At 33.4% G+C, this 26695-nt stretch overlaps 1 protein-coding gene across 2 annotated transcripts in view; it reads left to right on the top strand.

Annotated features, from left to right (window-relative positions):
* CSMD3 (CUB and Sushi multiple domains 3) overlaps nt 1–26695 on the top strand; it is a 1160890-nt gene that overhangs the window by 823390 nt on the left and 310805 nt on the right. For both annotated transcript variants that reach the window (XM_081816413.1, XM_081816412.1), the window contains 2 exons: nt 13825–13994; nt 25429–25585. In XM_081816413.1, coding sequence (XP_081672539.1) covers nt 13825–13994; nt 25429–25585 — 327 coding nt within the window. The remainder of the gene's footprint in view (nt 1–13824; nt 13995–25428; nt 25586–26695) is intronic.

Below are 26695 nucleotides of genomic sequence, written 5' to 3'. Positions count from 1 at the left end.
GAAACAGGAGGGGCAAGTCGCCATTCTCCAATTGGTCCTAGGATTTATAATCTCCTGGCATATTTCTCTACACTGCAACCTATGCCCTAAATTTTTATGATTTATTAGTTACATCCCATTAATATAGAAGACAGAGAATGTACAGTTACTATATAGGGTGAAAGATCTCCAAGGAATCTCCAACCCATCCATGGTTCCTAAGAAACTGGTGTAGTAAAGACCAGGGAAGTGGGATCGTTTCTTATTCATATTCATGCAGGCATTAGATCACATAAATAAAAATTAATGTGTTTATATATCTGTTACAGCTGATTGATAATGCCTCTGAAGAACATGAGGAACATAATGAGATGAGATGTTTCTTAGAAAAGCAAAAGCACTGTACAGTGTTTTAGCAGATTGTGTGTTTCATTTTCTCTGTGGGCTTTCTTCAACTTTTACAGGCAAAATTGGTTATTCCATTCACAGTACTCCCACAAAACTTGTTTATATTTGTTTTATAGCACTTAGCACATTGCATAGCAATTTATCTTTTCATCTATCTGTTTATCTCACTCTTCTCTACTCCCAGAGTGCCTGTTACATACTAGAATTTCTATCCATCTATCAGATGTTTAAAATGTAACATTTTAATTCAAGGTGCTATATTTTAGATGGTTAGAGTTCTGTCACTTAAGGGAAATGTGAATTTCTTATGTTTTATATTGACAAATTATTCTGTCTGCAATCTTATTGTCCAATAGACACAAGAAGACACATTTGAATTTTATTTCATTATCTAGAATCTGTAATGGGAGTATGAAATGACTCAACATGTGTTGTTTTCAGCAACAAATACCATGCTAGTACCAATGATTCATATCTAGTTTGAATGGAAAAGCCATTTCCAAAACCAATAGTCTGTTAACGATCATGCCTTGAAACAAAACATAAGCTGGCAATGCCAATACTTAGCTATTTTGCTAAGTTTGATTCTTTGAATTATTTTTAAATTTCTGGATGTGTGTGTGGGGGGGGTGTGTGTGTGTAATCCTAAGTGCGTGTTCAAAATTAGACTACTCTTTTCTGAAGATATTTTTGTCTCTTTTTGCCACTAATATAAAGAAGACAATAACTGATTAGTAAATTAAAGTGGCAAAACCCAGGATGATTCATTTCCTTGGATTAATTTGGTACATTCCATAGAATGTAAATACTCCCCATGCTTCCTATGCTCAGAAAGTTATTAAACATCCAGAAGATGTACCTGCTGTCATATATATAGTCTAGGATTGGGACTCTAGCTCTTGATTAGCACAGGTAAAGTCAAGAATTATCTGGATTGAGAGTGGCATTCATCAGTCATTCTATCTCCATGAAACCTTAGAAGTTGAGCTGAAATTTCTTATTTTGAAAAGTTATTTAGGAATTATTAAATTGTTAGTATATTACATTTTTTTTTCTCTTGATATGTTCAATTTGCAAAAATGTTTCAATCCATAGTAAATCATTGATATCTTAAAAACTCATCTAAAATGCCACATTTTCCAGGAATTGAATATATCTTGCTTTATAGGATATGAATATAACTACTGAGGACTTAGCAAGATGCATTTTAATACAGTTTGAGGAGGAAAGCATGAGGCTTCTCCCTGAATTTGAAATCCTGACATTTCATGCATTGGTTAAAGAAAAGTCCACCATTGCAGGCCCAATAGTCTCTCATGCCCTGAAGTCCATTTTCATCAGCCCCCAGAGTGTAGCTACAAGACGAGAATCAGATGATGCTCTGCTGGGGAGGTGGCAGTCAGTCCCAGGGACTTTCCTCATTAGTTTCTGTGGGTTTTTTGAGAGACTTGGGAGGTAATGTTTTATGACTTCCACAGAACTGGAAAGTCACTAGTCAAAATAACCTTAGGCTACCTATTTATTGGTTAATCAGATCATATTATAAAATTATTCATTATTACCAGCAAGAAGGGAAGAAATGGAGAAATCAGCAGCAACTTGGATTTCAAAGAGCTAAGAATGTCTCATCCTGCCCACTGGCAGTTCAAACTTGATAATGGGAACTAGGGAAATATCAGAGATTTGAGATTATATATGTTACCCAAAGGATAAGAGGTTCTAAGAGACCAAAACATTCCTTTACTTTTTGCTGAGGTTCCTTTACAGTGTTTAAGTATGAGAAACAAGACTCTCCCTCTGCTCACAAAGGCCTTAACTTAGACCTTAGGGCAGGATCAACAGATCATGCCAGAAATTCATTACAAAAATGCCAAGCTTAATTATGATTATATTTGTGGAGATGAGCCTTGGAAACAGTCCTTAAGGATTTCTGGACTTGTCAAATACTAAAATAATGTTTATTTTATGTATACAATGAAATGTGAATCAATAATCCTGCTTAAATAACTACATTTGTTTAACGGAGATTTTATTTCTCATAAAGTAACTATATTTTTTAACCATACTTAATTTAGCTAACATACTCCTAACACATTCATTATATTATACACTCCCCTTTGTAAGTGTGCTATTTTATATACTTTAAAAATTTTGTTTCCTGTAATGTTTGGTTCATTTAATTACGTATTAGGGAGCTTTCAATATCATAGAAATCACCCTCATATTTAAGAAACCACGTGTGCCTTATTTGCTTTCTTAACCTTCCATTAAAAAATGTTAGACAGTGCTTACAAAAAAGTAATAGAGGCAAATGTACAAAGAAGACATTATCTGTTCCCCTTTCCAACTCCCCTTGTTTCTGTTTCAGTAGATAACTTTATTAAGCTTATACTTAATCTGAGACTATTTCAGATGAAAGATACTGCATTTTAACCTCCAAATAGGAAACATGTTTTGAACATCTCTGATACCTATGGTTTAAGATTAAATTTAAAATTAAGTATTTAGGGCGCCTGGGTGGCTCAGTCATTAAGCGTCTGCCTTCGGCTCGGGTCATGATCCCAGGGTCCTGGGATCGAGTCCCACATCGGGCTCCCTGCTCAGCGGGAAGCCTGCTTCTCCCTCTCCCACTCCCCCTGCTTGTGTTCCTGCTCTCGCTATCTCTCTCTCTGTCAAATAAATAAATAAAATCTCAAAAAAAAAATTAAGTATTTAATCAACACATTGCAGAGAGCAAATTCCCAAGGCTATTTTGAAGCTGGAGATTTATATTTATACATACATACCTATTGGGCTAAGTAAAATTAAAAGTTACTCCTACCTTACCTCTCTTCTTCCCTCACCTTCAGGAAAATTAATAATATTCTTCAGTGAAGTTATCTTTTTTTCCCTAAATCCTCCCTTCCCCCTCTCAGCCCATCAGAATTCTATCCACCCTTGAAAGTGCAACCAAAATACTACCTTGTTGATGAGGCATTGTCTGACTTTTCCATAAGGAGGGATTTTTCTCTCCTTTAAAGCTATAAATACTATCAGTTCTTTTATACCCCCTACTTTGTAGCATAGTAATTTATGCAGTTCCCGCCTTGATTTTTGTAGTTTGTGTCTTCTTCATCTCTCAGTGGAAATATCAACTAGTAGTTGAGAGTTTGGGGTCTGGAGACAAACAGATCTGAGTTTGAATCTTTACCAATTTTGTGATCTTGGGTAGCTTTATTCAGTCACTCCTGTCTTCAAAGTTCTCTTTAGAAACACAGGCTCACTTCACTGAAAAGTATAAATAAGGTACTTAGTATAGGAAGCACTTAAATTCTATTAAACATTGTTATTGTGTATATCCCCTTCATATATAGAGCTTTGCATATAACATACAGGGTAGTTAAATTCTATTAGATGAAAGAATAATATTTTGTTCTTGTTTTCTACAAACACTATTATTATAATTTTATTCCAAAAATAACTTGTTTCTCTTATTCTAGTATTCCTTCTGCCTTGTTATTGAGATAACAGTATTTATTGGGCTTTCACAGGGTCTAGAAAAGTATATTAGAATCTTGGGATATCAGAAATATTATTAGTTGTTGTCTTACTCTCAGAATACTTTACTACTACAATTTTGGTCCCCTTCACTGAAATAACTTACCAGGAAATGTAAAAACATTACTATTACCTAAAGGATTATTTTCTCTTGTATCATAACAATGTGTGAAATATATTTAAGTGGGGTAGGAGTATTTTTATACAAACATTTTTGATACAACACCAATAATTTTTGTATCTATTATTTTATCAGTTGAATTAAATGAGGTAGTCAAGAGTAAAATATATGCGGGCGCCTGGGTGGCTCAGTTGGTTAAGCAACTGCCTTCGGCTCAGGTCATGATCCTGGAGTTTCGGGATCGAGTCCCGCATCGGGCTCCCTGCTCCGCGGGGAGCCTGCTTCTCCCTCTGACCCTCCCCCCTCTCATGTGCTCTGTCTCTCTCATTCTCTCTGTCTCAGATAAATAAATAAAATCTTTAAAAAAAAAAAAAAGAGTAAAATATATGCTTAAAAGTCTTATCATTATAAGCCAGTAACAATCTCAGCCCACCATGAAATCTTCAAAAAATAATGAAAACAAAATAATCTATTTTAAGCACAATGATCACATTTTTTCAGTGCATTTTTAAATATTAGGTCATTTATCTGAAAACTACTAAAGAATTTATTGCTATATCCTTGTAGCATTTTTTTCTTATGTATATGTTGTTCCATAATCATAGTGTACATGGAATTTAAATCTGCATCTTCACTTATCACAATAAAAATCATACAGATTTTCCCAAGTTGACTTCTTTATTAGTCTATTTTAGGATACTAGACTATTAGGTCTTCAGAATTGGAACAGCTTTTGAAAATTCCTCTGAACCTCTATCTCCGTACTATTATAATCTAAACATCTTCAAATCTTCTAAAATTCACAACGAAACCAAACCAAAATAACAACAACAGCAAAAACCACAAACAACCACAAAGAACTCTGCCTTCAAGCCTGTGTCACCCCTGGCTGTCCTTATATCTCTTTACTTGTCTTTACCACCACTATCATTAAAGACTTTGTCTTACTCCCTTTCTTCCCAGCCTCTTAATTGCCAAAGCAGTGAACTCTTAGTATTCATCTTAATTGAACTCCCTCTGACATTTAACACTGTTGACAATCTCCTTGAATCTATAACCTCCCTACTCCTTCATGAAAGCACCTTCCTTGAATGTCCTTTTGCCTCTGAGGCTCCAGTGGATTCTGGTGTTAGTTTGCTTTTCTTCTCAATTCATTCATGATCCCTGGATGCAGCCTTTTGTCTGTGGCTTACACTAGCAATCCCGTAAATACAAGCATGTCTAGCTGCTTAGCTGACTTTTCCACATGATATCCCACAGGCATAGAAAATTCACCATGTACAAATTAAGTTCATCAACACACTCAAAGTCACTCTTCCTCCTATCTTCTCTACCTTTCGCTTTCTTTTATTCTCCACTCCCAAATGGGTTCCAAGTTCTAGAACCTTTACTTTCGATTTCTTCCTCCATCACCTTAGTTCAAGCCCTTACCATCTCCTGTTTGACATTCTACAATTACATTCTCTAGGTTTTTCTGCCTCTAGGAACCCAGGGCTGTAATCCATTCCCCATAGAACTGCCCTAATGGGTTTATCGAATTGATCATCTTTTTCTTTTCTTAAAACTCTCTGATGGATCTCTAGTGCCTACATGATAAAGTCTGAGGTCTGAGTTTCTTAGAAAAGCACGTGAACTACTGGTTGTTCTCCTAAATATACATTCGATTCTCCTAAGTATACGTAAGATTATACATTAGTGCTGTGCCTGTTTTCATGTCTGTCTCTCTTCTGACCACGTATCCCATGAGGAGAAGAACTTTATCCCCAAGACCTAATGCAGCATCTCGTATACCCATAGATATTATTGTTAGTGTTATCTTTAATGAGCACATAAACTGAGCACAGTAGACCTTGAATACTGCTTATAGAAGTAAAGGAAGCATGAAAGGATAATGTCAGGTTATAGGAAATCCTCCACACTTTTTGGCAGAAAATTGTATATTTAATAAAAATAAGTTTTGGGGCACCTGGGTGGCTCAGTTGATTAAGCGTCTGCCTTCAGCTCAGGTCATGATCTCAGGATCCTGAGATAGAGCCCCGTGTGGGGCTCCCTGCTCAGTGGGGAGTCTGCTTCATCTTCTCCCTCTGCTCCACCCCCCACTCATGCATGCACTCTCTCTCTCTTAAATAAGTAAATAAATAAAATCTTTAAAAAATAAAAATGAAGTTTTGAACTTATGCTCTTTAATTATGACTTTAATTCATAAAATAATAATTCTGCATGGCAATGATGATTGCCAAGATTTTTCATGGTAAAATGAATATAGACAATGCAGGGTGTCTGGGTGGCTCAGTTGGTTAAGCGACTGCCTTCGGCTCAGGTCCCGGGATCGAGTCCCACATCGGGCTCCCTGCTCGGCGGGGAGTCTGCTTCTCCCTCTAACCCTACCCCCTCTTGCGCTCTCTCTCTCACTCTCTCTCTCAAATAAATAAATAAAATCTTTTAAAAAAAAATGAATATAGACAATGCATTAAAATGAAATTTTAAGAAGAAAAATAACAAATTCTAACTTAATTTCTTCCAGTGGAAATCTGTTTTTAGAAACTCTTGATTTTTAAATAACTTTAACAAGCAGTAGTTTGTACTGTATAATAATATTATTATATAATTATTATATAATAATATAATAATAATAATGTATAAATGCATTATATTTGAAGAGACTGGCAAAAAGAAAAAACGAAATCCAGTAAAGTGTCACTGCTGTCTAAGAACAATGAAGGAAAGGAAACCCAGACTTTATACATGTAATACTAATGGATTCTTATATTTTTAGCAGTAGCATAAGAAGATTAATACACTTCTCTTCCCCCTAATCTCTACCACTTTATGAGAATCTAAGCTTTATTTAAGCATTTATTTGAGAAAAAAAAATTGACAAAAAAATTCTATAGAACTCATGTGTTATTTATAGTCAAGTCATAAAGGCATATTAAGAGAAGTGTTCCTGAATGTATTCAATCTTATTAACACATTTCATCACATTTCACAATTTCTTAGATTCACCTTTCAAAAAAATTAACATCTCTGAAATTAGTAGGTATGTCACAATCAATGGCTATCATAGATTATTGGCAACGTTTTGTTTTCTTAGAGACACAAAATAATGGTGCCTTTTTAAAATCAGTGGTGTCTTAATTTGATGAAATAAAGTAGAAATTAGATTTGGGACATAATGGGCTCAATAACTGATTACAAACTAAAAAAAAAAAAAAAGTAAATTTACATACATGACATAAGTGGTTGATTTGGATTTGACAGTTTGAATGCCACCCCCCCATACCCTTCTATATGAACACAATCATCACCATTATTTTTCCTCTGTTAATAATTAAGCATATGAACAATAATATTTCTTCTTAATGCAACAACCTATTTGACTTAGCGTACCATATGTTTAGGTTTGAAATTTTTCAAAGTTTTTCGAATTATCAGAGTGAAGTTTATTTTAACTGCTTTCACAAAACAATTTTAAAATAACCCGTGGTGCTATCAAAATAGCCTAAAAGAAGAGATTCAATTGCAAAGCAAATTCTTAAAAATAACTGCAAACTTCACTGATCATAGACATTTGTCAAATTTCCCAGCCAAATTACTAAAAAGCATTTTAGCAGTTTATCTGAAAATACGTTGCTGTACGCACACAATAGATGCTACCAGATTTTCTTACCCTAATAATGGAGATTAATGATGCATGGGCTGGCCTGTTTTTCAGTAAGGAAGAAAAAATTGAAATTCAATGGATATCCCTGCTCTAGTGAATTCCCCACTGTAGCAGTACTCTTACCAACAGATTCCAGTACACATATCTCTTCTGCTCCAACCCAAGGAAGGCTACATTTATCAACATACCATTTTCAGCTCAGCAAAGAGTTTCATATGAGTAACTTGCATAGATTTCTTAATCTGTATGTTTAAATAAAAATATTTATATGACTAGGATTTGTTTTTCACAAAATAAAGGTGTCATAACAGATAGTATTTGGGTTGGAGATGGCACAGAAAATATTTATATTTGGTAAGAAGTATTAAAGGCCTACTTTCCAAAAATATTTCCCGAATACGCTGCTAAATTATATAATATTTTTTATATCATGAATTCCTATGATTTAAAGATGACCTCCCAGTTCAAATTAGAGAGAGGAAACATTACCACCAATTAATATTTTGACATTGATTATTTTGCAGGAAAGTCATATTAACAAACTTAGGCTTTAGAAATTAACGACATCAGTTATCAAGAACATAAAATTTATTCTAGACCAAACCATGAAGGAAACAAGGCACTGGGCTTATGTTACAGTAGAAAAAAGTGTGTTTACCATACTTCAAGAAAGCATTGCAACCCTTGAACCATGAAGCAATAGTTTTCTGACCCCAAATCTCAAATATTTTACGAACAAGTCTCATTCAATCTATTCCTCTATTCTTCATCTTCTCCAACTGACTTTCTAAGGCTTAAAAACAAAGCTATTCCCCCATGACAAGAGCAACAAGCAGTTCACATCTATTGACATCCCCTTTCATACACATCTAAGAAAAACATTTTTTCCCCTATCATAACAGATAAACAACAAAAGAAACTCTAATCCTGAGGGACCTCCCTCCAGCTCAAACTTGCACAAATAAAACCTCTCCCATACCAGTTCCCAGAACCTGTCACAACCCCTCACCCCCATGATATTTTCAGAAATGTTTCTTCTGTTTGAAATATTCTTTCTGCCAACCTGCTTTCTCTTGTCGCCTTTAATTTACTAATTTCAGTCCTTCAGAGAAGTCTTGACTTTATTCAGAACAAATCAGGGCTCCCCATTATGTGTTTTCACATATTATATACTTATTTGAATTATTATATAGTAAACGTCTGTCTTTTCTGTCATAAAATGAGTTCGATGAGAGTTTCAACACTGTACCTCACGCCTGGTAACATACTAAGGATTTAATAAATATCTGTTAATTGAATCAATTTGTGTTTTTCCCAAATCAGAGCATACTATTATCTGCCTCTAGCCACTTTAATATCTTAGTATGCATTCTCTATCAAGGTATGCGGTTAAGCAAAAATATTAATTGTTTATTTTAAAATGACCCCATAGCTTTATTTTTATTAAGATCAATGTTTCTCCTATATTGTTACATTGTATGTGCAATTTGTTACAGCACCTGCCTGGAAACCCTGGCATTGCCCTGATGTAGTGAGTCTCAGATTTGTGTTTGTTCAGTGACAGGTACATACTCTCCATAAATGTGACTATGGCCAGGCAATGGTGACAGGTTTTCGACTCACTTGGATTTTTAGGACTTCCTTTACTCAAACTGCTCTTTCCCGTGTAGTTGATGTTTCTTTATATAAACTTAACTTGCCAGAATCAACTAACCATCTTTCTTCTCTCTTAGAACTAGCTGTTCTGCTGCTAGTTTTTTTCCTCAGGTGATTTTAACATATCTGAAGAATGTTCAATCATAGCTTGCCAGTACTTCTATATCTTCTCATTCTTAGTCTGTTTAGTGAAAACTTGCTGTGATATTCATGCCCTCTACAATGAAAATGTAGTTACGGTATTTTTTCTGGACATTCATGAACATTATAGCCATGACTGTTATTTGTGAGAATTATCCCTGATTCTTCGGTGTGACATTATTTCATGTATTTCGTATGCCATCACACCCACGTGATGCTGGGAAGAACCATAACAGTATAATTCCATAGCAAGTCATTTGCTTCTTTGTTTGGGCCCTGAAATCACATCCCCTGGAACTCGAGGTGGTGCTTACATGTGGAGAAAGCAGCAGCATTAATAAAGGCTGAGTATGACACCAGGGCAAAGGGCCAGTAGTTTAGGAGAGCTGAATTGCGAGGTCCCTGGGAAAGAAAGGTGGGCAACAGCTAGAAAGGAAGACTGGATTCACAGTATACATGGTCTTAACATGACATTCTGTGGACTTAGACGTGCTGATGGTGAGTATACTTGAGGCACATAGTATAAGATCAGACCTGCATTTGGAAAATATCATCGTGTCAGCTTATTACACAACAGAGCTAGAAACAGGTTCATTGCTGGACATGAGCATATGGTCAAACTGTGCAAAGTTTGTTGTTAATTTCAACATTAGATCTCCCTTGATTCCAGTTGGCAAGCAAGAGAGCTGTAGCTGGAGTATAGGAAGAGAGCTTGTACAGGGCAAATGTTCATCTGACATTGGGTACTCGTAAGCTAGCTTGGGGTATATTTGAAATTCAAAGATAAAATCAAAGATGAGATTACATGTAAAAATAATTTTTTTATTAATCACCTAGCTCCTGGAGTTTAGTACTGTGGTGAAATCAGTTCCTCTTTAACTCATTCCTCTTTATTCTTTAGTTTATTAAGACTCTTATTGAAAAAATTGATTTATTCACTTTCCTGTATATAAAAGTGGAAGATTCTGAACTGATTCTCATTTTTTACATTTCAAGATCTTCCCTTGGAATGACACATCATTCTGAACATTAACAATTATTTCTAATAATTTATAAGTGGGGTGAATATGTTCCTACCTCCAGGACACACACAAGTCCACATAAAAGAATCCTCTTAGTTTTTAATGGAATAGTGTACGCAACTGTTAAAGAATAAAGAAAAAAGTGACCTTGCATACCAGTTTATCTAGGATAGTCTCAATCTGCACCCATTGTGTGGGATAATTATTTATAATGCCTCCTGTCATACTAAAGAAGTATTTTGATCTGAAAGAGAAATTATATATTTATAATTTTAATCCCATGGGCAATGGCAGATGTAAATCCCAGTGTAAATCCCAGCTCTGATACACACTGATTTTAGCAAGAAAGCTCACTCTGGAGTTTTCATCTATAAAATTAGAGAAAGTAAGTGTTACCTTGCAGAGTTGTTGTGAGGAAAAAAATGCAGAATTGGCTTCATGGGTATGGAGGCCATGTAGTCACACAAGGCTCCATGCTAAGATGCACCCCATGCTTGATTTAATGTTTTATCGGTCTCTTGAAACGCTCAGTATATTTTCAACAAGGGGCAGTGTGCTTTCATTTTGCTCTGAGCGAATGCAATGGTCATGATTCAATGCAAAAGTACTAACTTAATCCAAATTTTCTTCCTTAATTTTTCTATTCTGGTTTAAGTCCTGATTTTATTCCACCAACCAGAAAATCACTTATAGCCGTTTAAACCAACTGAAATACTAAAATATAACAGAAGCAGGTTATTTTTCATATAAAAGCCAATCTCCATTAAATTATACAATATAGGCCCAACAATATTTATGGCAGAAGGCACTTACCATCCATTCAAATGTTGAGAACTTAACAATAAATTACTAGTATATTTTCAAGGGTAATGAAGTAACTTACTGCTTTGTCTTTTGGAGGGTGACAGGTTTTTTTGTTTGTTTGTTTTGTTAGTTTATACAAGTTGTTAAAATAATTTTAGTATTATAAGTGATTCTCCAAAATTTTGAAGAGTCCTCTGGCTTTTTTACATACATAAATGTCTTTCTACACCTGGATAGTCACACTGGGGACAATGTAAATATCCTAAAACTCTTTTTCTGTATATGGCACATAATGCTACCATTAGCATTAACACTTAAATATTCATAGTGATAGCTTTAATTTTTGAGCTCTTATTGTATTCCAGCACTGTGCTAAATGCTCTACATATATTTTCTACATATATTATCAACTCACACATACAAACAAAACATCCTTCTGAGGAGGGTATTATTATTTTCATGGAAATAATGACAATATTGAGGCTTAGAGAGAATAAATAACTTGCCAAATCCATATAGATAGAATATAGAACTTAATTTTGAAAACTAAATCTCTGCATTTTAAAGCCTGAGCGCCTAATCAGTGTATCGGTGTTTTCCAAGCTGACATCCAAGGATGTATTCTCAGAACTCGTGATTCTGTAACAGTTAAAACTGTGTGTATTCTCTAATAAATAATCTCACTGATAAAAATACATGTGTATTCTGCATCATCCGGGTGGTCTGACACATTTGTCTTTATTCCCCGGAAGTATACCTAGATTCTAATAAGCTAGTGAGAAGGAAATGAGACAGATTTAAAAAGTAAATTATTCTTTTGCACTAAGTGAAGGACACGTGGCATCATACTGTACCATGCAGATGAAAGTTTCTCAGCCCTTTAGGGAGGGATAAGATGAGGAAGAATTGAATCATTATACAGCATAGTGTATTTAAAGGCATAGCAAACTCCAAAAGCCTGTATGCCAGGAGTTGGCTCCTTATCCACATTGCCAAGGGCAATTTGCTTTCCCGAGAATGAAATCTTACACCACATTAGATATGTGTTGCTATTTTAAATTTTACTGTTTGTGTAGCTTTATTCCTATATTTTTAAACATGTTTTGGTATTATAATTGTGTACAGCTATAAGCACAAGAACTTATTTTATGTTTGAACATGCTTACATAAAAATGAAAACAACTTAAATCAATATTGGGAGTTTTTTTTTTTTTTTTTTACTTTTATTTTAAAAGGAACTTGGAGGAGCTCCGTTGTGTGGCAGTTCTTCATGTGACTGGTTGATTGTTAGCAACACATCGTTGGTTTTTATTATTATTTCACTCTATGTTGTTATGATACTGAATGCTTCATTTTGATCATTTTCATTTTCTCATTAGGCTTTCTTCTTTTGCCTTATTTTTGTTAATGTTTAAGCATTAAACATTGTATTTAAAAGTTAAAGCAATTCATTATATTTTACTTTGTTATATATTTCCTATGATTATTCTCATGAATTATTATTTTAAAAATCTTTTTTCTGGAACATAATGACTTGCTTTATTTTTTTGATAAGTTAAGCCTTTGAAAAATATAACTCTCCCTGGCCTATGACATGGTAAAATGAAGCAAGTTATTAAATCTGATAGAAAACTGAGTTCATTGAATTTCTGAGACAAAAGTATTATGTTTGGGAACTTATAAGGATTTGTTTGATTTTGTAATATTGCTACAAGCTTTTTAAAGTAATAAATTAAAATTAAATTTGAACAAAATTGAGAAATTCCCAATTTAAGTAGTTAGACATGTCCTCAAATTTTACAAAGTTAATCCAGGAGAGTTAGCAGTACCATTTACTGATTATAAGAATGCCTTAATTTATTTTACTTTTTTAAATGGGAAAGGTGATCCATTTTCCAAAAGTGCCCAGTTTGTTACAATTATTGGTTAATGGATTTTACCCGTTATATCAGTTTTCAAAGGCAATGTAGTATTTATTTCCCTTTTTGTTCCTGAAGTTTTTGGGTCAGAGGAATGTTGACTCTTGGGAGGAAAAGGAGTCAAATTCAAAAAAAGGTAAAAATAAAAAGATCAAATAAGAATCATTCTAAAAATTGATCACTGTATCTTTTTTTTAATATATTTTAAAAGAAATAAATTGTATATTTAAAGGTAATCAATTAACCAGAAATCTACAAACTTAGAATACGTCCTGAAAATCTTTTGCTCTCATCCTTTTCCATGCTATCCTTTTATCCCGGGGGGCAGGAGGGAAATACTAAAACTATTGTATCTACTTGTGTACAAATGTCCTGTCCATGGACTGTTGTTCCTTCTTCCCATATATTATTTGAGAGGGAATGAATCATTTACAACACACAGCCATTTTGTACATCATTTTCCTGTTAGGCTCTAATTAAAATAAAATGCATTAACACTTCCATACATTACATTACTTGAAAATGATAATGCTTTCTATTAAACTGTGCTTCAATATTCTGTTTTACCTGCAGCTGAATGTGGTGCATCTGCAACAAATAATGAAGGAATTTTGCTTTCTCCAAATTATCCACTCAACTATGAAAACAACCATGAATGCATTTATAGTATTCAGGTTCAAGCAGGAAAGGGAATCAATATTTCAGCCAGAACATTTCATTTAGCACAAGGAGATGTTCTTAAGGTAGGTGAACTAAAAAATACTTGTATTTTGATCATTTTTAGTCATTAAGTATATATTACTACATATATATGCATATATATATGTGTATAATCAACCATAAGCTGATTCTGCCATTCATAGATTTCAATTATACATTATTTCCCATTTTCCTATTATCACTTTCATTGAGATAAATGTTTTGTTGCCAATGTTTATTTATAATACAGATATTTTTATTTTATGATACATAAATTTTAATGTTTTAAAACACCAAAATAAGAATTTTCATGCCAAGTATCTTATATTCAATAAATCATATATATAAAGTATAATTAACACAGGAATGGTCATTTCTTTAAGAAATATAGTGACTATTTATTTTAGTTTTGATATCTGTTAAGCAACTTGGTTATCTCTGTTGTTACATGGATTTTTTTTGGCACTTATGACTACAAAAAATTTATATTTTATAAATACATAAAACTAATGACTTCATATCTATAAATTATTTAAGAAAAATATATATTGTTAATAATAAACATTTAGTGGGGTGCCTGGGTGGCATAGTTGGTTAAGCATCCGACTCTTGGTTTCAACTCAGATGGTGACCTCAGGGTCCTAAGATCCAGGCCCACATCTGGCATCACGCTCAGCATGTGGTCTGCTTGAGATTCTTTTTCCCTCTCCGTCTGCCCCTCCTACTCATGCTCTCTCACTCTAAAATAAATAAATAAATAAACAAATAAATTAATAAATCTTTTAAAATATTAATAATTATAAATATTTAGTGTAAAATGTATCAATTTATTCTAAAAAGTTGAAATAAGCAAAGGTCCTACTTTTTTAAAAGATACAATTTTAGGCAAACAAATATTTCCATACTTGCTGATTCATATTTTGCAAAGTAAGTGTTTTAGTAAATATAATTTATATGAAAAGTAGAATAAAAATAAACACTTCTGTAAAAATCACATTTAAATACTTTTAAAATAATTGCACAAATTTTCCTAATTGTCAAGATTTCCTTACCTGGTAAGAAGTTCAACATAATTCTGTTTTCAGAAATCTTGAAAAAAAAAAAAAAGTGACATCTCAGGTTGGCAGGGGTAGGGGAAACTTGTTTAGCAGTGATGTTAAGAGTGTTGGTTATTTTCGGGCGCCTGGGTGACTCAGTTGGTTAAGCGACTGCCTTTGGCTCAGGTCATGATCCTGGAGTCCCTGGATCCAGTCCCACATCGGGCTCCCTGCTCGGCAGGGAGTCTGCTTCTCCCTCTGACCCTCCCCCCCTCCTGCTCTCTCTCTCTCATTCTCTCTCTCAAATAAATAAATAAATAAATCTTTAAAAAAAAAGAGTGTTGGTTATTTTCTTCTCTTAAAATTATATAATTTTGATGATAATTGATGATTCTCTAACACAGACAGTACTGTAGGCTTGTAAGATTTGTATAGATACGGGAAATTTCCCTAGATGTATACAATTTTACTATTAATTTAGGGCCATTCCTGTTTTTTGCACCTTTCCTCAATAGGCAACAGAAATTCACTTTATAATCTTTTCAACCTCCAGTTCATTGTTTAGATTTTCTTGTTAACTTAAGTTTTATTTGCTGAATTAGAGTCAGCATTGAGATTAATGGGATGCCTAAACCTAGAAATGAGGCAGTACTTATTTTTAACTCAGACTAAGTATGGGGGAAAATAAATCAAGACATAGATCAGAAGTATAAGCCTAGCCACTAACCTGTATCGCACAAGCTACAATAATAAGCATATGGTTATAAGTTAACAGTTAAGAAGTGCTTCCCCAGGCCTACCACTATTCTTCCTAAAATATTTCTTTACTCTCTGTGATGCTTGAAAAGTATCCATTACTTTTCCAAACTGAATGATGTCTATTAATTGGAAAATTCATTTGGGATAACAGGTGATGCCTTTATAAAGAATAGCCCTAATGTGTTCCTCAGAGTGATTTCTGTCTAATCTGCTGCCTCCTTGGAGTAAGGTAATGTGCACTTGTTACCTGTGTTACCTGAGAATGGTTGAAACCTCAGCAAAAAGTGACATTGTGAGTGCATGTCACATTCAAGGTTCTTTAAATAATGATTTTTAAATAAATAAGGATTTTTATTTCATGAAAATGTATATCCCCAGCAAAGATTTTTGTAACTTTCCTAGAATAAAGGTATGTTTCCCCAAGTTGAAAAGATTATATACTAAATATTACAAGAGAAACACCCCTTACTGATAATCTTGCTTTGGGTTTATTCTGAATTATTTCAAAATAACTTCAGCAAGCCACTGTAGAGAGACAGTTGGGGATGGGCTTTAACCTCCAACTCCATCGTCTACATGGTCTGTCCACCAGTTTAAGATGTAAATGCTTATATGTTGTCTTATTCCTCCCATTAATCCCATGGACAACTTGTTCAAAAATACCTTTTGCCACAGGCACAGTTAGGCACAAAGCAGACGGATGTGCCCTCCAAAGGACAGATGATTAATGTTCAAAGACTAAGGAGCCCAGAGTCCTCTCATGATGCAGGGTGATTTCCCTCACTGCACACCAGTCCATGAGAGCCCATCCCCATCCCAGCATTTTCCAGCATTACACCTAGTGCAGTCAGCTCTTTCTCCATTCAGACTAGGAAATCAGAAGAAATTAGTAAAACTGGGGCATCTGGGTGGCTCAGTCAGTTAAGCAGCTGCCTTCCACTCTGGTCATGATCCCAGGACCCTGGAATCAAGCTGCATTATGCTCCCTGCTCAGCGGGGAGCCTGCTTCTCTCTCTCCCTCTGCTACTCCTTCTGCTTCTACTCTCTTGCTCATGCTCACTCTCTCAAATAAATAAATAAAAACTCTAAAAAAAAAAAAAGAAATTAGTAAAACAAATAGCCCATTATAGAACCCTCTGCCCCTTGACTGAGAGAAAAACATTGCTTTTCTTTATATGGTAGGATTGGCTATGTTCTTGGGAATAACATTCTCTTGTAATCTCTATATGAGTGTAAGGTTTAGACAAGGCTTTTTTTTTTTTCTGGCTGCATTTACTATATAATATCACTGTATTGGATTCTGACTAAAACAACAACAATAAAAGCATGTGTGTGTATCAACTTTATCTATAGGTAGAAATGGCGTGCGCACACACACACACATACACTTTCCTCTCTAAGAGCATGCCATCCAGACTGATGTCATCCACTTAGTCATCCACCCACTCTTTTCCTTCCCTCCACTTTCCATAAATTACTTTACTTATATACAACCATACTAATAAAGTTTCTATCAAATGTAGCTGATCATATGACTCCTCTAGGTAGTTTATTCCTGGCACCACTACCAGATTTTTCTGATTCAGTAGATCTGAGGAAAACTGTTTGAGTTGATCTGTGCCTGGAATTTTGGATTTTTATAAAGCTCTCTGGATTATCTGAAAAACACCAGGTTTGGGAATTATGAATATATTCTTCCTTGGTTCTGTTCCTTTCAATGGGCAAGAATATTGAATTTCTCAAACCCTCAATCAAAATATATAATTTAATTAGTTATTTCAATTAAATAATTATTTCAATTAATATTTATAAGAGGTGTTTATTATATGTATACTTAAACAATCACCCGTGAGTAATTGCCATTTTCAGCCTGATAAGACAAAAGCTGAATAGCAATCAGAAATACTATCTCTGTTTTGTTGTTGTAATGTCTGTTTTTATTTTCAGAAAAAGACTGAGCACTACGTTTAGATAAGGGACTGTAGCAGGGACAAAATTCAAGGCAATCTTTTTACCACACTCAGTATTGTGTAGTTTAAAGACTTATGTCTATCGCTTCTCGGCCTTTTGGCTAAGATCAAGTGTAAAGACTTATGTCTAATGCAAAATGTAGACAGAATGGGTGATTATGGAGAGGAGTCAGTAAAATAACTTAATATTGGTTTTGAGAGTCTGAAAGAAGGGGTTAAGAGAATTGTCATATTTATGAGAAACTAGGTAGTTGAAGGACTTGATTAATAACTCTAATAACATTCTTTTGGCAGTATGAAAAGAAAGTTATTAAAATGTTGTTGTTTTTCAAGATGTATTATTTTCAAGCTTATTTCCTAACCCGTGTGCTAGTCTTTGGGAATACTACTTGTGAGAACCTATTGCTAAATTTTCCATAACTTTGTGAACTAGTTGTTAAACATAGCCATTATTAAAAATTAAATTAAATTAGATTACAATTATAATACAATTAAGTTATATTAAAAACAAAGGTAACAAATACAACTTTTCATTTCCTAATTATTTTACTACTTTTATTATTATGTGTGTTTTTTAGGTGAGCTGTGTATATTATATCTCTATGGTAGAAATACTATGCAGGGTGTCCATCCTTTCCCAACTCTGCATACAGAGATATCACATTGATAGCTTGATATTGGCAACACTAGGAGTAGTTACACTGCAGAAAATGACAAACACTACAGATCTTGACTTGATCTATTGCTTTGCTCATCATCTATACTTAAGTTTAAGAATGGGTTTTGTCTGTAGCCCTTCTGTTGTGAGTAACACCAAAATATTGAGAATACATATTTTCTAGAATTAAAAACTATTATTCAGTTTAGCTAAGAAGTTTCTCCTGTCATTTGTAAATATGACTTTCTGATACAACATTGTTTTTACATTGCTTTACTTTATCTTGTTAACATAAAAAAATCAAGCAATATTCAATTAGGAATCATTTTGTTTGCAATTATAAGTTGCAGATACAAAAATTTGGCAAAAAAAAAAAACGACTGAAAGTATTCTGTAAAAATCTATGGAATTTGCAGCAATTAATATATATATATATATATATATTTTAATTTTTTTGCTGTTTGTAACTTGCATGCTACACATCCCTTCATTCAGGGATTCCCAAACAGTCTATGGGCCAAATTGGTCTTGACACCCATCTCTATAAATAAAATTTTACTGGGAGAAAACCATGTTCATTCATTTACATATTATCTGTCCCTGTTTTTGCACTACAATGGAAGTATTGAGTAGTTATGACAGAGATATGATCCCCCAAAGAGTCTAAAATATCTTCTAATTCTTTTTTAGAAAAAGTTTGTCTACCTTTCTTTATATTAATAAAAGTTATTTTTTTTAAAAAGTATGTATGGTTATATATATTCACCAATTCTATTTGTCTGAGAGCTGGTTGTTAAACATTTTCTAGCACACCAGAGATCTCATATGTCCACCATACATATCTACCAACTTTGCTTGTTCACTGGTAATCCTTTGCTATCTCTTCCTCCAAAAGCACGCTCTAAATATTTATTTGTCGAGAGTGCTATATTAGACCTCATAAAACCCTTCATTCTTTCCCATACTGAGTATAACAGAAGTGAAATGATTTGTGACAGGCCATACAGCTTTAAAGGTAGAATTGGGACTTCAACTCTGTTATATAATCACAAAGTTAAACCTCCTGAAAAGCTCACTCTTCATTGTGTCCCAAACTCCTTTACTAAAATATATTAGCTCTTATAATTGAATACACATTATATGGCTATTTTAAAGACATAAATATTTTATTTTGAACAAAAGTTCTCTGCTCTGTTTCATTTTATTTTGGAGAGCATAAGGTTTAGAACATTGTCCTTTTTTATCAATCATTGTAAAAATTATTCTTTTTTATTTTTTATTCAAACTTTGACATCTCACTCACCTTATTAGAAAAACTTTATTGGGGCGCCTGGGTGGCTCAGCCATTAAGCGTCTGCCTTCGGCTCAGGTCATGATCCCAGGGTCCTGGGATCGAGCCCCACATCGGGCTCCCTGCTTGGTGGGAAGCCTGCTTCTCCCTCTCCCACTCCCACTGCTTGTGTTCCCTCTCTCGCTGTGTCTCTCTGTCAAATAAATAAAATCTTTTAAAAAAAAAACTTTATTTAAATTTCCAAATCAACCTATAAAACAAGCAGCCAAAATGAAAATTCTAATATTCATGAGTGGGAATAATTTGTAGGTTTGTGTGATTATACATATGTACATGTGTGATTTCTCTTTTTTGATTTTATTTTCTATGTACTTTCTGCTCTTGGGTTCAGATAACATCTGACTTGCTAACTCATTAGAGGAATGACTGAGATTATGCCTTCTAATCATGCATTTATTATAAACAAAAAACACAGTTTTGAGTGTTAATAAGCAGTTCATTATGATAGGGTTTGACCTTCCAAATCTAGGAGGGTCTGTACACCAAAACTAATTTCAGGCCCTGATCCATTATAAAAGGTTTGATAACTGAAACATGGCAACACTGAGTTCTAGTCTGTTCTATTATGAGACTACCAGGTTAATGGCAACCATTTGACAACTTAGAGCCTCATCAAGGAGCTTAACTAACGTTACAAAAGCCCTCAATGCCTTTCATGATATTAATTCTTAAATCAACTTGAAATTCTAAAATTTGACATTAAAGAGAGTCTTCATTATCTGAATTAGGTGCTAAGTAACTGAGAATATTTCAATGGGAAACACCAGAATCCTCTCCCTTCCAGCACAAAAAATATATTATACAGTTATCTTATTCTTTTTTAGATTTATAAATTTTTGAAAAACAAATAGGTGTTAAGACATATGCTGAAAATAATAATAATGAGCTAAAAAAAAGGAAAAAGGAAAAAGAAAATAGGCCCAAATATATAAAAGCATACTTAATAATCCTGACTTTAATCAGAACAGAAATATGAAAAGTAATGATCTCAAATAAAAGTTTTATGGGTAAGACCCAATATAATCACTCTGTACTGTAAATTTACTTTTTTTAAAAGATTTTATTCATCTATTTGAGAGAGAGAGATAGTATGAGGAGAGGGGTGGAGGGAGAAGGAGAACGGGGAGCCTGATGCTGGGCTTGATCCCAGGACCCCAAGATCATGACCTGAGCCAAAGGGAGACTGAGGCACCCAGGTACCCCTGAAAATTTACTTTTAAATGAAATGTACATTTTGTTCGTTTTATTTTTTTAATTTATATACGTGCATCCATGTCCACTTCCAAAGTAATTTGCCTTTGGCTACACTGCTTTGTCATTTCTTATTACCTTTATGCTTCCATACGTGTTTGAATACATTTGAAGGATTTTATTTACAAGTTAAATAGCATTGGCTTGATCATTACTGTAAAACTCTTCTCTCTTTAAAGCCTTGCTAATTAACACCTGCTTTTCATCTTGATTTAATAACTCTATACATGCTTCCAAAATTTCATAGTTGAATTATCACACTTCATTTTACTTTTATGATTATAGTGGTGTTTCTGTGTTATTTGTTTTCTACCTCTTGACTTTACATTGTTAAATAAACTGCAGTTAATGAATTTTGGTGCTGAATTAGATCCTTCCTGCTGGGTTTAAGATGTATATATATTTTTTAGTATTAGCCCTTTTCATTCTTTTTATTTCAATCATTATTTTTAAAATGATGTATTAAAGACAGTTTCTTTTGGAAAAGAAAAAAGTATGCTTCTCACTTAAAAAGTAGAAAGACACAATGTAAATGTCTTTCTGGGGACAGACGATATTTTTTAAATTCCGTTCATTTTAAGAATGATGTCTTGATTTTTTTAAATTTTATTCCCAACACCTAATACTGTGCATAGAACTAAATACGAGTTGAATTATTTTGTTACTTTTTTAACATTGTTACATAAAAAATGATTTTCATGTGTAAAGTGAAGATTTCTCCTATGATTCAACTTTTTTTTTTGTTTTATTACCACTGAAAATTTAAGAAAAACATTAGGAGAGACTTTTAAAAAAATTAAAAACAGAATTCAAGAACCAATTTCTGTTTACTCATTGACATCAATTAGTTGTTTAATTTATATCGCCCCTTTATTTGGCTATTTTTGAGAAATGAAGTTTCTGCAGTGTATCCATGCATAAAAGCAGAACTAGTTGAACCCAAGAAATGTTATTTATATTTAACATAAGAATGAAGTTACATGCTGGTGAAAAGAAGGGAAATAAAAGGAAAATATTCTTTGGGGTTACCTAGACAATATTAACCACAAATAAGATCCACTGAATTTGCTGGTTAAATGGTTTGTTTGTGAATTTATAGCTCTAAACTTAGAACTTATGACCTATATTATATAGATAGTCATAAAATAAATGTATTCAAAAGCAGTTTCTGAGAATATTGAACATTTGAAACTCACAGACACAAAAAGGTTTTCCAGCAAGTGTGTTGCCTTGTCTCTGAATTATCACTGGTGACTACTATTCTTAAGAAATCAAAAGTTTACTCTTATGTAATCAAAAAACAAAATTCCTGAGTTAACAAACCTCAACATTTGGTTAAGCTTTGTTGAAGATAAATAACTTCTTGCTGATAACTAAAACAGAAACTTACTTGTCCGGTAAGTTCCACCAGGGTGTTCAAGGTACTCCTGTATAATTTTAGGAAATTTGTCCATGCAGCCCTCTATCTAGTGCTTTAAACAGTCAACCCACTTTTTTTTTATTGTTGTTTTTTTGTTTATAATTGACAGAAAAACCTTTCAAAAGAAGGGAGAGAACAGTAAAATGTTTTATTTTAGGAATTCCATGACCATGTTGGCTTGAGTTCAGCTCTCAACCTTCTCCCTCTATTTCTACCTTCCTCTCTAATTTATTGCTAATACAATAAATAAGCTGGTGGAGCCTGGAGGTGCCTATGAAGCTGCAGATTCCCTCAATGACATAGGGAAAGAGCAGAAGGTCCTGGTAATAGAGACTTCAAAATTCCTGTGCAGAAAAGGCATAGGGTAATGTGGTTTGAAGAGGACCCCAGGGGCCCTGAACACAAGCTACATTTTTATAGAATGTTAAACAAAATTTTATCTCTAGTCTTTATAACACTTAAATCCTATATCAATAATGAGGAAATAAAATCCTATAAATAGCAAAAGATACATAAATACATACTTAAGGGGAATTCAGTAACGGAGGGAAGAAAGACCAAATTAAATGCATGGAGCAGGTGGTATACATTGAATTCATACTGTGGGAACATTAAGAGAAATTTGAAAATAAATTTAAAATTTTTGAAAAAATCTTAAGATTATGCAATTAGAGTGCTGAGAGAGAAGAGAGACTTTCTAAAGCTTGACCAATGATTTTAAAATTTAAGATTTTAAATAATTTTTTTATAGCTTTTATTTATTTAATTGCCAGAGAAAGATAGAGCTCAAGCAGTGGGGAGTGGCAGGCAGAGGGAGAAGCAGGCTTTCCACCCAGCAAGGAGCCCAACACAGGACTTGATGCCAGGACCCTGGGATCATGACCTGAACCGAAGGCAGGCGCCCAATGGACTGAGCCACCCAGGCATCCCTAAAATTTAAGATTTTAATAGAAGCCCTAAGAAGAGATTAGTCACTGCTGAAAATCTAATTGTTTATGTGGAAGATCCAGTGGAAGATTGTTTACAACACAGAGGGAAAGATAGATGCGAAGAGAAAAGATAGGAGAATTACAATACAGTTTTGGAGACTTAACATACAAGTAATAGGCATTCTAGGTGGAAAATAAAAGGATCATATAAATAAGGAGTAATTAAATAAACAAAAACTCAAAGATAGTTTCTTGAGTTGAAAAAATCTTAAGCCTGTAAATAAAAAAGTCTCGTTATTTTATTTGAATAATCCAGATATTAGAAATATAGTGAAAGTTTCCCAATCTGTTTTATTAAGTTAACATAAATTGAATACTAAAACCTGATAAAGAAGGGCACCTGGGTGGCTCAGTCGTTAAGCGTCTGCCTTCCGCTCAGGTCATGGTCCCAGGGTCCTGGGATTGAGCCCCGCATTGAGCCCCGCATTGGGCTCCCTGTTCGGTGGGAAGCCTGCTTCTCCGCCTCTCACTACCCCTGCTTGTGTTCCCTCTCTCGCTGTGTCTCTGTCAAATAAATAAATAAAAATCTTAAAAAAAAAAAAACCTGATAAAGATTTGAAAAAAAGAAAAAATATAAAAACTACACAAGAATTTTCATTTATAAATTATAGAAAACATTCTACATAGATTATAAAATTAAACCCAAAAATTTAGCCCAAGAAAATTCTATCATGCAGATTAGCATAATAATAATGAAAATTTCCATTGCATACCATCTAACTGCTTTCTTTTACATGACATGAACATGAACATGATGAATACCACTTTGGGGGAACACTGGTATTACGGCAAGGTCACTGGTTTAGGAGTTCAGCAACATAATCTTTACACTAATACCAGGTTAGAAGTAAAGCAGTTTCAGGAAGGAGATAAGTAACTTTGAGCAGCATTTCTCAACTTTTTCCATTCATTATCATTCATCTAATGAGCCCCCAACCCCATGAAACTAAATATTATAGAATAAAATTGGTCAGATAGAGTGATCTTTGTAGCCTACTAATCATTGTAATACATAAGACTTCATCACAAGCAAGAACCAATTTTCACTGCCTTGGGGGAGTGGGACGTAAGTGCTCCATTGAAAATTCATGCCTAAAGGCAAAAGAATGGTAACATGCAATGTTGGTAAACCTTCCACTTAATTTCTGTATACTTTTTTGGAAATAATATGGCTATATCTGAACATTTTAGCTCAAAAATCCCATATATTGGAAACTTCCTTATGAAAATACAAGTACCAAAAAAATGCAAGGTATATGTAAAAGGTGTTTATTTCAGTATTGCTCTTAGGAACAAAAAACTTGAATTTATTAATATGGGAATGACAGTTGTGGTAGTGTCACTGTGTGAAATATTGCACAGCTCTCAAAAGGCAGAATCTGTATCTACTGACCTGGAGAGATGTCTATAATGAACAGATAAAAGAAAAGCAAATTAGGATATAATGAGAAGTTACAACTTCAGAAGAATGAGATTTACATGGGGATGTTTGAGACTCATCAGTTTTGTTTTGTATGTTTTTGTCTTGTTAAATTAGTTTCTAAAAGCATTTGGTACTCAGTATTTTTTACATGTCAAAAATGGATTAAGTTAAAGGAAATCGGTAAATTATAGAAATTGCAAAAGAAGCAAGTATATTTTATATTAATTATGTTATTAGAAAAACAGGTACTTGACCCTCTTGAGCAAGTTGCAGAAAAACAACCAATCAACCTTGGAAACCAGTCTTTCTGTAGATATCCTCAATTTGAAATGCCTGCCATAAAAAAAAAAAAAAAAGCATTATATTTATAATAAGACCAATAGTTATATAATATGAGTACTTAAGGCATACTGAGCTTGGAATTTTAAAATTATCCATGTGGATTCTAACTTTCTTAGCTTGATATATGTAGGAATTAATATATGTAATTGTCCTTGGGGAACATGAGTGATCTGATTTAGGAAGAATACGATAATTTCCTCTTCTTCATAAATATAAACACATGATTGGAATTGGTTTTTATTGGCACGTTTACATTTTTAATTATAAATGTTTTGCAGATTTATGATGGAAAAGATAAAACGACTCATCTACTAGGTGCATTTACTGGAGCATCTATGAGAGGATTGACACTTAGCAGTACTTCAAATCAGCTCTGGCTAGAATTTAATTCTGATTCTGAAGGGACAGATGAAGGTTTTCAACTTGTCTATACCAGTAAGTATTTTGGAAGAAAAAAAATGGCCAAACACTGAGGCTGAATATTTATTAAATAATTGCAATTTACCAGATGAAATAATACCCAACATTTGATCATGAATTTGAAGTGTAAAACTACCTTCTATATATATAATTTTATTTGACCTTAACAACAATTCCATAAATTACAGGTATTCTAACTGTTGCAATTTCACATGAAAACAGCTAAGGTTCAGAATGGTTAAGTAATTTGTGGCTTATTTATTTACGTATTTTTAAAATAGCAGTATTCTCCCCATCCAATATTTTAAAAATATAATTTATTTTTTTAATAGATGAAAATTCAATGTTTGCAATGTGTGTAGTTATATTGGACAGTCATTAACGATAACTGGATGGTTTGAGATGAGTGTACATTAGAGTTAAGTTTTTATTTTGTTTTGCTTTTTGTTGAATTGATTTATTAAAAATAAATTCATACAGAACTATTGCATTATACTTCAGTTGGCTATTCTGACAATTAAACAAGTAGGAGTTCAAAGACTGAGAACCATGGGTTGATGGATTATATCAATTGTAAAATGAATTAACTGAATTTATTTTACCAGTGTCATAATATAGGAAACAGACTTATTATGTCTATCAATAAATTATATTCAAGTAATATATCTATTGAGTTTCTACTCTGTAAGACAGTACACTAAGAAAGATAGTACACTAAGAAAGTAAAGCTCATGTAAAACTGGCAGTGTGTTTAACAAATTAAGAATCAGATCAAATCAGTTCTTGGAAGTGCAGAATGGTCATTTAATTTAGGAAAATCAACTAAGCAACAACATTCAGAAATCTTTACTTTTAGCATATTTGAAAAAGATTTAATGACCCCTATAAATTTTCTCAAGAAGTCAGATGAATGGAAACTATTACAGAAACTGGAAAATTAAAATTATTACAGTATCAAAGATATGGGATCCTGAAGGGAATTTGAATCAAATTATTGTTTGTGAAAATATTCTTTCTTAATGATATGAGAAGTAGGAGACAAGAGAGTATATTATATTAAAATTGCATTATATTTAAAAATCTGATGCATATAAGTAAGAGATTACTCTTGCTCCCTGTTTATTT

The sequence above is a fragment of the Leptonychotes weddellii genome, chromosome 4 (assembly GCF_054177405.1).
Source record: "Leptonychotes weddellii isolate Sample4059 chromosome 4, ASM5417740v2, whole genome shotgun sequence".
Taxonomy (NCBI): Eukaryota; Metazoa; Chordata; class Mammalia; order Carnivora; family Phocidae; genus Leptonychotes; species Leptonychotes weddellii.
This window is presented reverse-complemented; position numbering and strand designations above follow the sequence as displayed.